The following is a 15,393-nucleotide window of genomic DNA, read 5'->3' as shown; positions in this document are numbered from 1 at the left end:
AAAAAATTCCGGGGCCTTCCCCCAGCAACACTTTGAACACATTTCGCAGTTTGGTTCTACTTGCCACATTCATTTCATTCTGTACTGACTGCAGTATACTTTATTCAGGGGTTATTACTACTTTATTGGTGGATTCATAACTCTTTCTCACACTCTCTCACTTGTTTTCATTTTACTATTCAGGATGGTACTTACTTCTAGGCTTTATTGACATGTTTACCTGCAGTTATTACAATCCTTTCCAGCAGTCTCACTTCTGTCATGTTTCAGTATTTCAACAGGGATATATTTCACACATGTGATTTGCTCATCTTCTGCAGCTGTACTTTTCAGCCTGCTGCAGGTTGTGTACTATTATATTACAGGTGGAGCATCTTTATTTCAGACTTTATTTCAGACATTTTCATTTTTCTGTTTGGATTACAGACTGCAACTCACTTTTGTAATCAAGCTATACTTGCAAACACTCTTACACTGTTACTTGCACATTTTATTACTTAGTGACTACACTGCACTCTTTTGCTAACTGTCATACTTTTATATTTCTTTACAGTTACTGGGAGAGGATTACTGACCTGCCTGGTGGCGCAACCGCACCAGCCTATCGCCATAGGCTCTGCGTTCGCAGAACGGACACCTGCAGCTGTAATATAAATGAAGTAATATTGGAATACACATCTCCATAATATCAGCTAGTTTAATTTCTTACATACATAATTAAATGTAACTTAGTAGTGGGGCATTGGGCATTTGCCGGGCCTCCTGGATCCAAAGGTTCAATTGGTCCTGCTTACGTCTCTTCAGGTCCGCATGGTGGTGACGGACCTGCTCACCAGTCCTTGGAATCCCTGTGGCACTGGTGAGATCATGAGCCAACCAGTCCCACGCCTCAGCCCTATATGCCCCCCACAGGACCTGGCCCTGCATGAGTTGGGCCTCATGATTGTGGACTAGGAGCCAGACCATGTATCTGGACTCCTCAATGCCCCACCTCTGTGCTCGAAAGCAACTACCCTCACCTACTCCTGACATTCTGGCTGCAAGCTAGTTCTACAATCGTTTATGCTGTGTATTCCCGCCTATGGGGGTTATATATGCCATTTTTCCTGCACTTATCTGTGATTGGGCATTTTGGAATTGTATCAATTTCACAAAACCTGCTTTGGCATGCTCCACTTTCTATTCATTCCTATATATTTGCTATTACTGCATTTCTAAGTACAGCTGTCATGGCTTAGTGGTTCAGTACCTTGACTATGGTGCATGGTATCCTGGGTTCGAACCTGGCCACTGCTTTTTATATTTTATAACTGTCTAGACAGGCTAGGGGGTATGTCTGTGTAAAGGCAGTTTTGTTACAGCTTGCTCAACATTGCCCGTCGGTTAGCTTGTTGGCACGGTGCGCAGCTCCGCGCAAACGGAGTACGCTGATTTACGCTTCATTTGGCTGTAAGCACGCATATTACACTCAGCTCAGCTAGGGGCACACAGTTTCAGCGTGTTAAATGACTGCTCACCTACGGGCACTCATTTTACACCTGTTTAACCACTGCTCACCTACGGGTAGATGCACTCACCTTGTTAAACTGTAGCTCAGCTATAGGCACATCTGGCATTTTTTATTATTTTGTTATCTCACATTTCTTCAAAATAAATGACCTATTTCATTAAATTTTACATAAAATATAATTTTATATGTGTACATATATGTCAGGGACTTGTTTCGTGCTATTTTACTAAAAATAAAAACTGATGTTGGGGAGGCTTGAACCATGACTGCCTGCTCTTCAGCCGACGTCCCTACTGCTCCGCTATTGCTTTTTCGCTTACTTTGCATAGTTAGTTCTTATATGCTTTTCCACTTATTGCTAACTGTGGCTGAGCTATGGGCATGCCCGCGCAAACGAGTGCACTCAAGGGCAAACATCTTTACGATTTAAAAAAATATATATAACATGTTCATTTATATATTTTATGTTCATAGTCTGTGGGGGCATGTGTTGTGTTGTGTTTATTCACATTTCCATGGACTCTGTCGTGGGTGTTTACTTTGGGCACTTTTACTCTTCTGGGGGCATGTCCGCTTGCAGGGCTCGGCCTATGGACATGCCCCCTACTGTCTTCCATGGACCGTGTTAGCCTTAGGTGTGATTCAGCATGCCCTCATGCATATGCATGACATGCTGATGTCACACCGTTTAACTGCAGCCTCCGTGTAAGCCTTGTATCTCTTACACGGAGGCTTCATGAATCCTGCCCTGTATGTATCCCTTAATTAATATGAGTGGTTTTGGATTCATTATTGTCTGTGTTCATTTCTCCTTTTTTAAAGTAGTTCATTCACGCCCTTATGCAGTATATTGTTAAGTATTTGTACATTCAGTCTTGTTATTATATATTTCATTTTGCTGCAGTCTTCATCAAAATGCCCCTTAAAAGGAAGTGGCCCAACACATTTAAAATATTAATTCATTTAAACACAAAGAACCAAATACAAGAAAAGAATGGAAAATTATAATTATTAAAAACAGTTAGAACCAAGAGATGCTCACTGAAAAATAATAAAACCTAGATGACAATTGCATGATTAGCATGAAAGAGATAAAACAGTTAACATCTGCTAAAGTGAGCTACACGTATAAAGGTAAAACACCTTATTCATTTTCCCAGGTGGATAGACCACGTAAGTCTCAATTTGTTGCTTCATGTAAAATATAACTGTACATAAAAATAAAAAAAATGCTGTATGTTGTATAAAGCATTTAAGTTATCTCTTTAGTCAGAGAAGGTAGTACAGTGTAGGTTGCAATATATTTCTATGAAACAGGGGACACATAAAAGAGTATTGGCAACTTTTAGGTTAAGTCAGCGTGACTTTTAACTTTGCACTAATTTTGTTGCAACAACTGTAATGTGGGCAGTGTTTTGTTTTACCTGTATTACTAATTTTCTAAAGTTTTTATGAGCAGATTAACCAATCCATGGAAAGCTTCAACTCCAGCTAGTTATCTGAACTAAAAAAGGTGAGCAATAGCATGAAATGCTGTTGCGTGTAATAATACACAAAAGCAATATAAAATATGTCATCAGATTCATAAATCTTCACTTACCCAGAAACATCACATGGTAATGTTAAAAGGAAACCTTTCACTCTCTCCATGAAACAGACAGAATGCCCCAGGTCTCAACACTGTACCATTTTCTTTTAGGTATCTTGACATTAAACCCCAGAAGGAAGCCTGCATCTGTAAGCTTTCATATGTCTGCATAGTAGGTTGTACAATTTCCAGTAATATTGATTGTGACTGTGCATAAAAAAGTCAGCACTTTAAAGCAGACATTGCTGTATGCTTCCAGTTATTCCTATTTGAAACAAATGACCTTAAACTACACAGTTCACTTGAATGGACTCCATATCCAAGAGGTAGCGGTAATACAGACATTGTGAGCATTCCTTAATGACATCTTAAGTGTTTCTTATACTGTGAAACAAATAAGGGAAGAAAGCCAGAAAGAGTATGACTATTCTGTGAATTCATTAACAGCCCCAGCCTGAGCAGTATGGCTCATGCTACAAAGGCCTTGCTCTCATGATGCAGTATTTTGTGATTCAGAAACATGTGAGCCATAATGAGGAAAGATCTCATCATTGGCTTATTTTCACATTTCAGATTTGCAGTTACTATCATGAAATGCTGATCAGCAGATCTCATGGTATTCAGCTGTGGTGTATCCAACTCTTAGTCAAAGGCATCATTTTCTTCTTAGTCACCGTCTCTCTTACACACACACACACACACACACGCATGCATGCACGCACGCACGCATGCACACATGCACACGCACATGTACAGACACAAAAGTAAACAAATAAAAAACATGAATACACATTCACACAAACACACATGAACACATAAAAAGCACACACACACACACACACACACACACACACACACACACACACACACACACGTAAACATATAAAAATTAAACACATGCATGCATACACAGGCACACATACAGACATACACATTCACACATACACACACCCACACACCCACAAACACCCACACACACACACACACACACACACACACACACACACACACACACACACACACACACGCCACACACATGCATCACAGTCTCCATACCTGTTCCTGACTTGTTTGCACATCCTTAATGCCTCCTTTGGTTGCAGGCTCAGAATGCACATCCTACATCTGTTTTTTTAGATTTCCCCCACCTTCCAATCTCCATACTGATTTAAGTGTCCCTGGGGCATAAGAGTAGTAATCTCTGGTGCCTGGTGTTCTCCCCACCCTCTGAGTCCCATACTGTTGAAAGTGATATTAGGGCATAACAGTATTAATCTAGGGGTCTAGTGTCCCCTACCCATCCCTATACTGTTTTAAGTGTAGTTAAGATACAAGGGTTGTAATCCCTGGTGGCTAGTGTTTCTCGCACCCTCTGACCTCCTACTGTTTTAAGTGACATTAAGGCACAAGAGTAGTGTCCTCGGTGTCTACTGTTACCCCCATGCCTGATCCCAGTACCGGTTTAAGTGTCAATGCAACACAGGAGTAGTAATCTTAGGTAGCTACTGCCCACCCCCATTTTTTCAGTGCAATTTTCCATGGTAGCTAGTGATCTTTCAACCCATTGTTGCAGATTATGCTTACTAGGGGTGTGTGAAGGTATGACTCCCTCCCTACCCATTACTCACACACATATACACATCGATACACGCAGACACACACACACACACACAAACACACACAGACACACACACACACACACACACACACACACACACACACACACACACACACACACACGTGTACCCCCACTCATACATTCACTCGCACACCTACAGACCCAACCTTACTACTATAAGTCCTAGTACTTACCTCTTCTGTGTTGCCAAAACACAGCCTTTTGGCCATATTCACTACAGTGACATGGTAGGGATGGCAATGCTAACCTAGACCAAGCAAGTCTATGAATCAGTTGTCATGTAGATGCCTTCCTGGATTTGGTTCCAGGGGGAAGGGTGAGAGAGAGATAGACAGAGGACATGACTAATTAGTATTATTCATCTCCCCTGGTCTGCCTCATTTCATGTTAGATGGCCTCAAAGACAACCTGATGTGGTGCATCATGTGTTCTTTCTAGAGCATCATGTTACGGCTGTCTCTGAATTCAAAAAGGTTACCGCAAAGTGTACATGTCATTTACATCTCACAGTAATCTTTATGAATCCCCCCTTAAATTTTCTTTAAATAACAATAACAAAAGAACTGAAACTGTTATTAATGCTATATTGTAATCAGTTCATGTTTTGAGAATGGCACCTGGTTCGTGCCATGAAAGGTCAAAGAAGAAACCTGAATGCACTTTACTAGGAAAATGTCACTTCTCAGGGATTTAAGGTACATTAACACACTCCATAATTTAAATATATAAATGAATTGTCTAATATTGACTTTACCATACTAAGGGGATCCAGAGCATAATGCAATAATCAACATATAGAAGACTCAAAACTAATTCTTGATACAACCCTGAACCATTGCAGAATGCACAGATATGCTCACTCACATGCAGTATGCATACCTATTTGCAAATTAAAGGACATTCAATTCACCTAATAGCAATGTGGAGTGAATCTGTACTTTACAGCAAAAAATGTCTCTGAAAACATTAGTAAAATGCAGACAGTACACAAAAGAAATCTCATATAGGAACCTCTACAGAAAACCAATTGTTCTGAGGGAGCAATGCATACTGCTGTGCCAATATGCTATTTTGTCTTTTGTACAAACATCAGTGGGGAGACATTTGCACTGTTAATCAAGTGCGTCTGTTGTTTAATTTTCATTTATTTATTTTATAATTATTATTACATTTGCTAAACAAGTAAGTAGATTAGTCTACAGACCATTTTCTACCATGAACCATGTCATCTGACAAAGACAACATGTATATGGTATAACCAAAATATGCATCAGTGAATCAAAAAAATCCAAAGGCAGCAACATGAAGACATAGCAAAAAAATTATCACATAAATTGGAGTAAAAGACACAATAGTATTGTATGTATCAGAAACGCAAAGACAAAAAGAGTGTCTCAATGAGAGAAATAAGTCGCACAAAGCAAATAACAACATGCAGTCTAATTGTACTGAGTATAACATATCATCATGAATCTACAGCAAAGGATATCTCTTGAATGTTGATAAGCATTGCTCAGTTTCATTGTATAAGTGCTTTATGGATAAACAGCCATATAAATGCATGCTCATATGGAAATTCCACATGGAAAATGTTATGTTTCTAAACGTTTTTGTGTGTGGCTGCACATACATGCATTCATGCAAATAAGCACCTCATTTGTGCCTTGCCCCATTTCCAAATTCAGAATATAGTATTAAGAAAAGACTATTAACCTCTAAAATTCAGTGTTTTATCACAACACATGAATGAGACCTTCTGCTGAAGATTTAGAATGTTAACAAAATACTAATGCTAACATAAATTTGCAAAGAGCAAGCAAATCTATAAAAGTACACATGCAAACTAAATGCAGTCTTAAAAAATTGCATTGGTAATCTGAACTCATTTTATCCTCACGGAGGCTTACATAACAATAATTGCTTATTTGTAATATACTTGGTATTAAATGCGACCCAAAAAGAAATTGCCCTATGTGGGTAGGACATTAAATAAATATCTGGAATAAATAATTTGCATCATTATGATTAGGTTCAAAGGTAAATGCAAGGCAATCAGTCTGCAGACCATTACATACCTAGCCATTAACCAGACTGTGACCAAAGCTGAGAATTAAACACTGTATCTTGTGCATATGAGTAAAAGATCTTAACCATACTGCCAACCCCTGAGGCTCTGTAAATAAATAAATAAACAAATAAATAAATAAAGAAAGAAAAAAGAAATGAATTCCACAAATAAAAAATTGTCCTTGCATTATACCCACCACACACATACAGACTCTCTTTTCCTTCTCTCTCTTTTTTTTTTTGTCTGTAACCCTCTAAATTAATAATTTGTAATGGAAAGTGCGGAATATACATAATACTATGTCTAGTGTATGGGGTTTGATTCTATCTATTTTCATTTGCCTCCTATGTGACTCTAAGCAAATTAAATAACCAGGCAATGGTTTTGGTTGCCCCACAGAATGTACAATTATGTCCAGCAGGCTTTCTTGGTCAACAAAATGAATAAAGAAAGCATTTTGTTAAAGGTGTTTTAGGTTAATACTAGGCAATCAGTCTACAGACTATTGCACACCTAACCAATAACCAGCTAATGACCAATGGTGAGACTCAAAACATCTACCTTGTATTAGTAAAGTAAATACTTAAACATTATGCCCGAACCTACCGATGGACAATATCAAGTGGCATGCTACTATCAGTTGCAGCAGTACTAGCTGATCCTGTCACAAAGAACTGGAAAATGTAAACCTCCCAATCTGCTATGGTGCCTGTGACACCTATATATCATAGACTCTTAGTAGCTCAACTGGTAGCACCATCAGTGTGGTATGGAAAGCTGTTCTGTTAGCACACTGTTTGGATTAATTTTCCAGTACTTACACTGCAGTGCAGCATAAGGGAGGTGACACAGTCCTGAGCGTGACACCATTCAGACAAGACATTAAGACATTAAACAGAGGTCACATCTGCCTGATTTGTTGGTAGATCAGGTGGAAGTTAAAAGATCCCATAACATTCATTGAAAAGTGTAAGGGTAGTTCTCCCATGCCCTGACCAAATTTCCGGTGGTCAGTATGACAACCACCTTGGATCTTCCCTGAAAAGAGGCCATTGGCATCGCAGGACTAACCTCAGCAACAAAGTGTAAGTAAATATTCTACAATTAGAATTTTGAAATTGATACATGACTTCCTACCACATCTTGTTAAAATTAATCATATCCATGAGAATGAATCAGTTTGGTGATTAAATGACAAGAAAATTGTTACAGTTATACTTTTGAAAGACCTAGGAACTGATATTTTGTGTTATTTGAGATTGAAGGATGTACTATAGACCCTATTAAGATGATGGTTTGTAGATTCAACGTTTTGAAGCAAATATAGGAAACTGCCATGTATACAGGTTAGAAACACTAGTGTGTTTCTTCTCCAAATTCTGGGGTTTAGCCCTGATCTCTTGTCAATGTCTGGACAGAGGTTGCATATTATCTCAGTGGGTGTTTTATTTTTTCTAGGTATGCCACTTTTGTCTCACTTTCTAAAACAATGCTGCACAGGATGGTTGCGTACTTAATGTTGTCCTTAGATTTACAAAGTGCAGCTTTTCTCCTTTGGCTTCCTTATAAATGAGGTTTTAGCTCACTAGGCATAAAGTGGCCATACAAGATAGAAAAATGAAATAAAACATTTACAGAAGCATAACCCATAAGTATATATGTTTCTTTAATTAATCATGTTTTTTCTTTATTTTCAGATCCTGTAATGACAGCAATAATTTCTACTGGTGTATTCATTGTTCTATTATTTCTAACAACTTTTACCATCTGTGCTATAAAGTATAAGAAACGAAAGCTGCAGTCAATGATTACTGATGAATCATGTGGGGGTATGTAGCATATTTACAAAACATTTAACTGCAGCATGAATTAGAAATCAAGTAAATACAAAGCATAATACAGACATTTCATTTCAGACAATAAAAGAATGAATGCACTAATAAATACTTTGTAAATTTATTGGCATCAAGTTTACATTCTACCTTACTCAATTACTGAAAATGTGAGCTATATACAAAAGTTGAAGGGAAGAGGTATTAAATAACTATTAATAATTGTGATTGTTTCAGCTCGTTGTGGATTTTCAACCCACTTACTTTTGATCATTTTACAGAAGGAGTTTTGCATACAAAGAATGCCTTTACTACTTTAATTGTAAAAAACTGAACCCAATATGATTTGTTGTATATTTATATAATTTTCAGTGAGCAATACTCAGCTATGCAACGCCTTTAAACTATGCACCTAATTCAAAGTCAATGGCACATCTGCACTGTTAATTTTAATGAGAAAATGCTTCTTCATATGTAATTTTTTTATGCTACAACATATTAAAAAGACTGAAAATATCACAGGTATTCAAAGATATTAGCAAAAATATACTCTGCAGTCTTGCACCAAAAATAAGAATGCACAATTAGGTAGCAATTCATAGAATCATCTTACATAGTGAGGCAGATTAAAGGCACAGACAAAGGTGGATGCAAATGATGGTATAATGACATGCAAATGAACAAACTTAGTCTTGTGAATGCATAGTAACCTACAGTTGAGGCTAAGGGAGAACATGTCATTATTTGTAGTCATCAAGTGTGAAATGACACAAGTGAGTATAAAGACAAACAGTGCACCAAAAATTGTGATGCTCCAAACAAAATGTTCACAGCAGCAACATATTTTACTGTGTGATACATGCTTATAGTAAGCATCCATCCTTCTGGTGCAGGATGTGGCTGCATACACAGCAGAACGAGGTACATACAGGGATTCCTTAAGATTCAGACCATGGGCCATAATGCCAGTGTTAAAAGAGTCCTGCTAGCATGACAAGTATTTTGCAATTTAGAGATACATTGACCATAATGAAGAAAGACCTCATTATTGTTTAATTTGCATTTCCTGTAGTACTTATTTGTGGCTGCTGTATCATCCAAGCACAGACACCCTCGCCCCTCAGTCAATTTCCAACACACACACAAGCACACAGTAAAATACACACATAAGCACACTTCACATGCCCCATACATGCCCTGTTGTCTGAAATGCTACAATGTCTCCTTTTCCCCCTCCCTAGTAATACATGAATGATTGTAGTCAATCTTTTGTGTGAAACATTTGAGATTCACACTTTCATGTCATTCAGTAAATGCATGCTAAGACAAAAGCTGTTTATGAGGTGGAGAGGCATTCTTACTAACATTTCCTGTCCCTCTCCCTTGTACTGAGCTCTACAAAGTATAGCAGGAATTAAAACAGCTGTTACACTAGCTTCTTGGTCAGTGCAGTGGGACAATAGAGCAGCTTCTTGTGTCATGGATGGACAGGTCAGCCCCCCCCCTTTCCCATTTTCCTTTTGCATATTGTAATAAGCAGGCCCTAGTATCTAATGGTGGAAAAGAAGAAGAATATCCTAGCAGGAATGGTACAGAGATTGAGGTCTGCATAGTGAATTTCAATACGCACTCATTTTCTCTTGTGCCTAGTGATTACCCACACCTTTATTTCAATGTGTGCCTTTAAGGCATGCCAGATTGAGCATTCCTGGTGTAGTGTGTTCTCTCCCACACAGTCTCTGTTCTGTTTAAGTACTGCTTGGGTATAGGAATTGAAGTTACTCAGTGTGGCCAGTATTTCTCTCCATTCCCCTACCACAATCTATAAATGTGCAAGCACACACACACACACACACACACACACACACACACACACACACACACACACACACACACACACACACGCACACACGCACACACGCACACACACACATATTCACATACACACATAAAAAAACAGCCTGCTACCCACTCTTATCGCATTTGCATGCACTCATACATTCACCCCAACACACACACACACACACACACACACACACACACACACACACACACACACACACACACACACACACACACACACACACACACACACACACACACACACACACACCACACACACACGTTCTTGTATAACTTACTGCCCTGATTACCCTACTACTATTTCACAGGCAGACACACACTCACACATACTGTATGCTCACACATTAAGTCTTTCACATTCACTCACACACATACATCCTAAGCCCACCTTACCAATAAACTCCCCAGCACTTACAGCTAGTACAATGGATGAACATGGCCTTTTGGCCCTGTTTACTGCTGCAATATGGAAGGACCGAGACTCAAGACTCTTTCAGTGCATAGTTGCACCCTCTGAGACAGTTCTGCTGGATGCAACACTTTGCTAATTAGCGTATACAGAGACAGCTTACCATGGTGCTGCATGTCATCATGCATCATGGTGTGGCTGTATATGAATTAAATATGATTACTGTGAGGTGTACATATTGTGTATGCCTCAGTGTAACCTTTATGAATCCCTGCAATAGACAAATTATTACCTTGCATCAGCTAACAGAAGTATAGGTCTGGAAATCCATCCATCCATCCACAACCCCTTTTCTCATTTTTTCACTTGGATTTAGGGTGTTACTTCAGCAGTCAGAATCATCTAGAGCCATGGCTCACACTGGCAGGTGGCTAGCTCTGGTCTAGAAATGGCTGCTTGTAATTATCGACATCACACTGGCATTGATAGATAGATTTGAACAATAGCCGGAAACTGGAGGAATCTGTGAACTTGCTATACCTGTTAATACCAAGACATGCGCAGCACTTACCATACTGGCTACAGGGACTTTTCAGAGCTAGTTATGGGCACCCTAGATATTTTACAGGTATCAGCATATACAAGGGATGAGAACATTTTACAATACACTGATTTCCCCTTGTGGATGGGCGCTTGTTTGGTAGCTGGTGAGGAGGTTAGGTTGTGAGTTATACGTCCTGTAGTACAGGGTTTGATTCCCTCAGCTCTCATTTGCTTACTGTATGACCTTCAGCAAGTCACTTAACCAGACATTTCTCCTGGCTTGGCCCTGAAAAGGGATTGTGTGTCCAAAGGCCTACCTGGCTAACATATAGGATTATTTTATCTAATTTCCCAACAGTCTTCTGCCTACCAAAATTGATGGTAGCCCTAGATTTTACCCATATTTCAATAAAGGCTCCATCCAATGTCCATGGACAGTGCTACATTATTAGAAATGGATATCATTCCCATTGAATTGAGCAAGACGGTGACAGTCCATGCAACACCCCAACCCCATGTAGAAAATGGGTAAAAGGGAAATGATGATGAGCATCATTCCATTTACTTCCAGATAGTGTGCAGTACATAGGGGTTAATAACCAATGTGACTGAACCCTAGCTATGCCTGTGATTCTCAAATATGGCATGCAAGTTATCTGTATCGCTACTTCCTAGCAGTAAGTGCAGTCACCCTGGTGCACCAATATAGGCACAACCATGTACACAACACTAACTCCCAAATGCCTCTCTCTTCTCTGTAATGAGATATAGGTTAGACACAACGGCTTTGTCTGATGATGCCTGTATGGAACCCACATGCATGGCTGAACAGGAACACAACAGCACCCAAGCATAAACTAGAAAAGTGATTGAGCATTTGTTTGGTCTGTTGAAGTTGCAGCTTGCCTGTCTGGTTACAACTGGGGGGCACTCGTGTGCGCATGTGTGTGTGCATGTGTGTGTGCGAGCACGCGCGCGTGTGTGTGTGTGTGTGTGTTTGTGTGTGTGTGTGTGTGTGTGTGTGTGTGTGTGTGTGTGTGTGTGTGTGTGTGTGTGTGTGTGTGTGTCCCTGTCTGTGTGTGTGTGTGTGTGTGTGTGTGTGTGTGTGTGTGTGTGTGTGTGTGTGTGTGTATGTTTCTAGATCCTCCAACAGTGAAGAAGTGGGACCAACAGTTACAACAATAGCATTCATGAACATCAACTCTGATGCCAGGAACCCACAATCAACAGCCACAGCACAGCTTGGGGTAGTGCAGGTGAAGTGACTATGTCTAATCCTACAGTAAGGACCCAGAGAAGAAAAGTATGCCTGCAGTGTTACCTAATGGCCATGCTGGACAGTATGTGGCTGTGGCTAACTGTGCATCAGACATATCCACTTATACCATGCAAATAGGAGGGTGGAGTGGGTCAACATCATCATCATTTGCACAGGTGCTCTGGGGACACATGGGCAGGGTTTGATTCCCTCAGCTCTCATTTGCCTTCTGTGTGAACATGAACAATAGCAGGGGATAGAGAACCATATGACAATAGAGATGAAAACAGAGAGAGGAGATACCTATGCCAAATACAATCTCATTATGGTATGGGTAGGAGAGCAACTATGGGACAATGAGATGATTGTGATGATAGGTTGTGGTAGAGACACTATGGGATACTGCAGCTTGGGCTAGTGCTAAGAAGTTTGTGAAGGCTCAGATGTTCCTTCACAGATGTGGTGCAGCTGGAGGGACAGACCTTTATGCGGCACATACATGAAGACAAATTCCTTGAGTGGGCCTGCATCATGGCTGACCCCACCATTTCCATGAGAGAAGGGAAATCTTAGCCACAGCAGTTGCACTCTGTTAAGTTAATCTTTTATGTTCACTAATTGTACTTATATACCCACATACACTAGCAAAACTGAGGTTTAAGGCACTAACATTAGCAATGGCTAACTTTCTCAGGGAGTTGACCATGGAGCACACTAGGCCAATAATTGCATCATGCCCATATTCCACTGTCTCTTGAAAACAACATGCAAAGCCAGTCATTTCCATTTCTGCGTATGTAGCAGTGGATTGTACCTGGATTACAGCTCTGCACTTGTCAGCTGAGGACATAACTGGATGCATGTCTGGCACAGTGATCAATGCTATCATGCCACTAGTCCACTGTACAGTGAGTATATGAATATCGGATGTAGTGTATTCATGCCTCCCACTGAACCATCACTAAAGGTGTCCATGATATAGGTGAAACTGGAGACCCACCCAATCATATGTTGTTAGTGTGCTACTCTGTGCATTTTATTGGATATCTGTAGAGGCGTCTACATTATTATTATATGTTCTGCACAGTGCTTATAGGTTAATAGTTGAATACTAAGTTAACTGCCATAAAGGGCAATTTTAAACCTAGCTAATAATCAGAGGTCAGAATTAAACCATGTACTGCATCTATGAGGTGAAAACCTTAACCATTATGCCAACCCCCCCCCTTATGGCTGAATGCATGAAGAGGGAGTGACTCTCCTGTGCCAGTGGGCCACCATCCCCTGCTAAGAGTGTATTTGAAGGTGCACAAGTAGACTGAATTTCACATTCTGGTGTGACAAAGATTAGGACTATCTGGATGTTGAAGAGATTTAACTTTCCTGTGCCAGTGGGTTGCCATGCCCAACTAGGTATGCATGAGAGTCGGTGCAATGTTAAACAGTGGTGCTGCAAAAGCTAGGGCTGCCTGGGTACTGGGAGGTATGGGTGCTACATTTCAGTGGGCTACATCCCCTGCTATTTGTGTTTTAGACAGATGTTTGAGTGGAGTGTCTTACAGGTGCTGGTGTTATGTAGCTTTGACTGCCTGGTATTGGTGGGACTGTCATCCCATGCTATGTGTGTATGTGCACAAGTGTGTGAGTGCATCAGGTTAGAGCTGCAGCTGCTTTTTGTGGCATATGTACACCTGCCAAGTAATTTTATCCACTAAACTATTCACACAAGCAAAATCCAAAACAGTGATAACTGCTTGTGTGTAACACTGCACATAAATCTCTTACCATAGTACTGTAGACATCTGTGTATCTTTTGCAGGCTATTTTCTAAGTGATACATCTGGTGGCAAAATATAATGCAAACTGCTGATTTACATCCAGTGACAATTGCTCTTTGATATATATTTTTACATCTAAAATATTGAAACACAATAAACTGAATACTGTATTAAGTCATCAATCTCTTTTCTGTGTGAAGGAATGCCAAAACTGATTGAGATTAAATTATTTGGGCCGGTATTTGAAATTGGTTCAATGAGATAAGCTTACTGCCCAATTAAATAAACTTAAATGACTAGACACACAGATACATACACACATGCTTACATAAAATTTGCCAGTAAGACCCAGTTTGCACCTTATTTATGCCTTTGAGGCTTGAATATGTCATTCACTATGAATTGTTGCATTTCACATGTTAACCAGTGATATGGGACAAAGAAAGATTCTGCTGCATGTCACTTGCATGTTGAGCACACCCAGTAATGCAGGGAGACTGACTTTGCATGTGCACTGCTCATATACACGGTACTGTTGTGTGCTACATATGAATCAGAATCCTACAAAGGATGTGAATCTCAGACTGCACTTTTGTTTTCCACTATATTTGTGGAGATACCAGGTGATGATAATGCACCATGGACAGCACATTGCTGTTGTGCAAAGGAGAGCAATAACATGCTCTGTCTTGTGGACAGAGTTCAGGAAATGACTGATAAAACCCTGTACTGGTCTGTTCAGGAAGACTGATGCATGGCAAATTCTGGCAGTTTGGTTGTGCACGGCTAATTGCATCTCTTATAATAGTAAGCAGAGCAGGCCTTGATATGACTACTTCCAGCATCAACGTCATATTGAAGATGTCCAGACATGAGGAGCCAAAGTTAGGCAATGACCTACCAAA

The 15,393-nt window shown here is 39.9% G+C and overlaps 1 protein-coding gene across 1 annotated transcript in view; it reads left to right on the top strand.

Moving 5' to 3' along the window:
- LOC122816338 (deleted in malignant brain tumors 1 protein-like) overlaps positions 1-2,728 on the top strand; it is a 608,428-nt gene extending 605,700 nt beyond the window's left edge. Inside the window, exon 6 of the mRNA XM_044089068.1 lies at positions 2,671-2,728. Coding sequence (XP_043945003.1) covers positions 2,671-2,728 — 58 coding nt within the window. The remainder of the gene's footprint in view (positions 1-2,670) is intronic.
- The last annotated feature ends 12,665 nt before the right edge of the window (positions 2,729-15,393 follow it).

The sequence above is a fragment of the Protopterus annectens genome, chromosome 1.part1 (genome assembly GCF_019279795.1).
Source record: "Protopterus annectens isolate FY-2018-M chromosome 1.part1, PAN1.0, whole genome shotgun sequence".
Lineage (NCBI taxonomy): Eukaryota > Metazoa > Chordata > Ceratodontiformes > Protopteridae > Protopterus > Protopterus annectens.
Note: the sequence above shows the minus strand (reverse complement) of the source record. Positions and strands in the feature narration are given on the sequence as shown.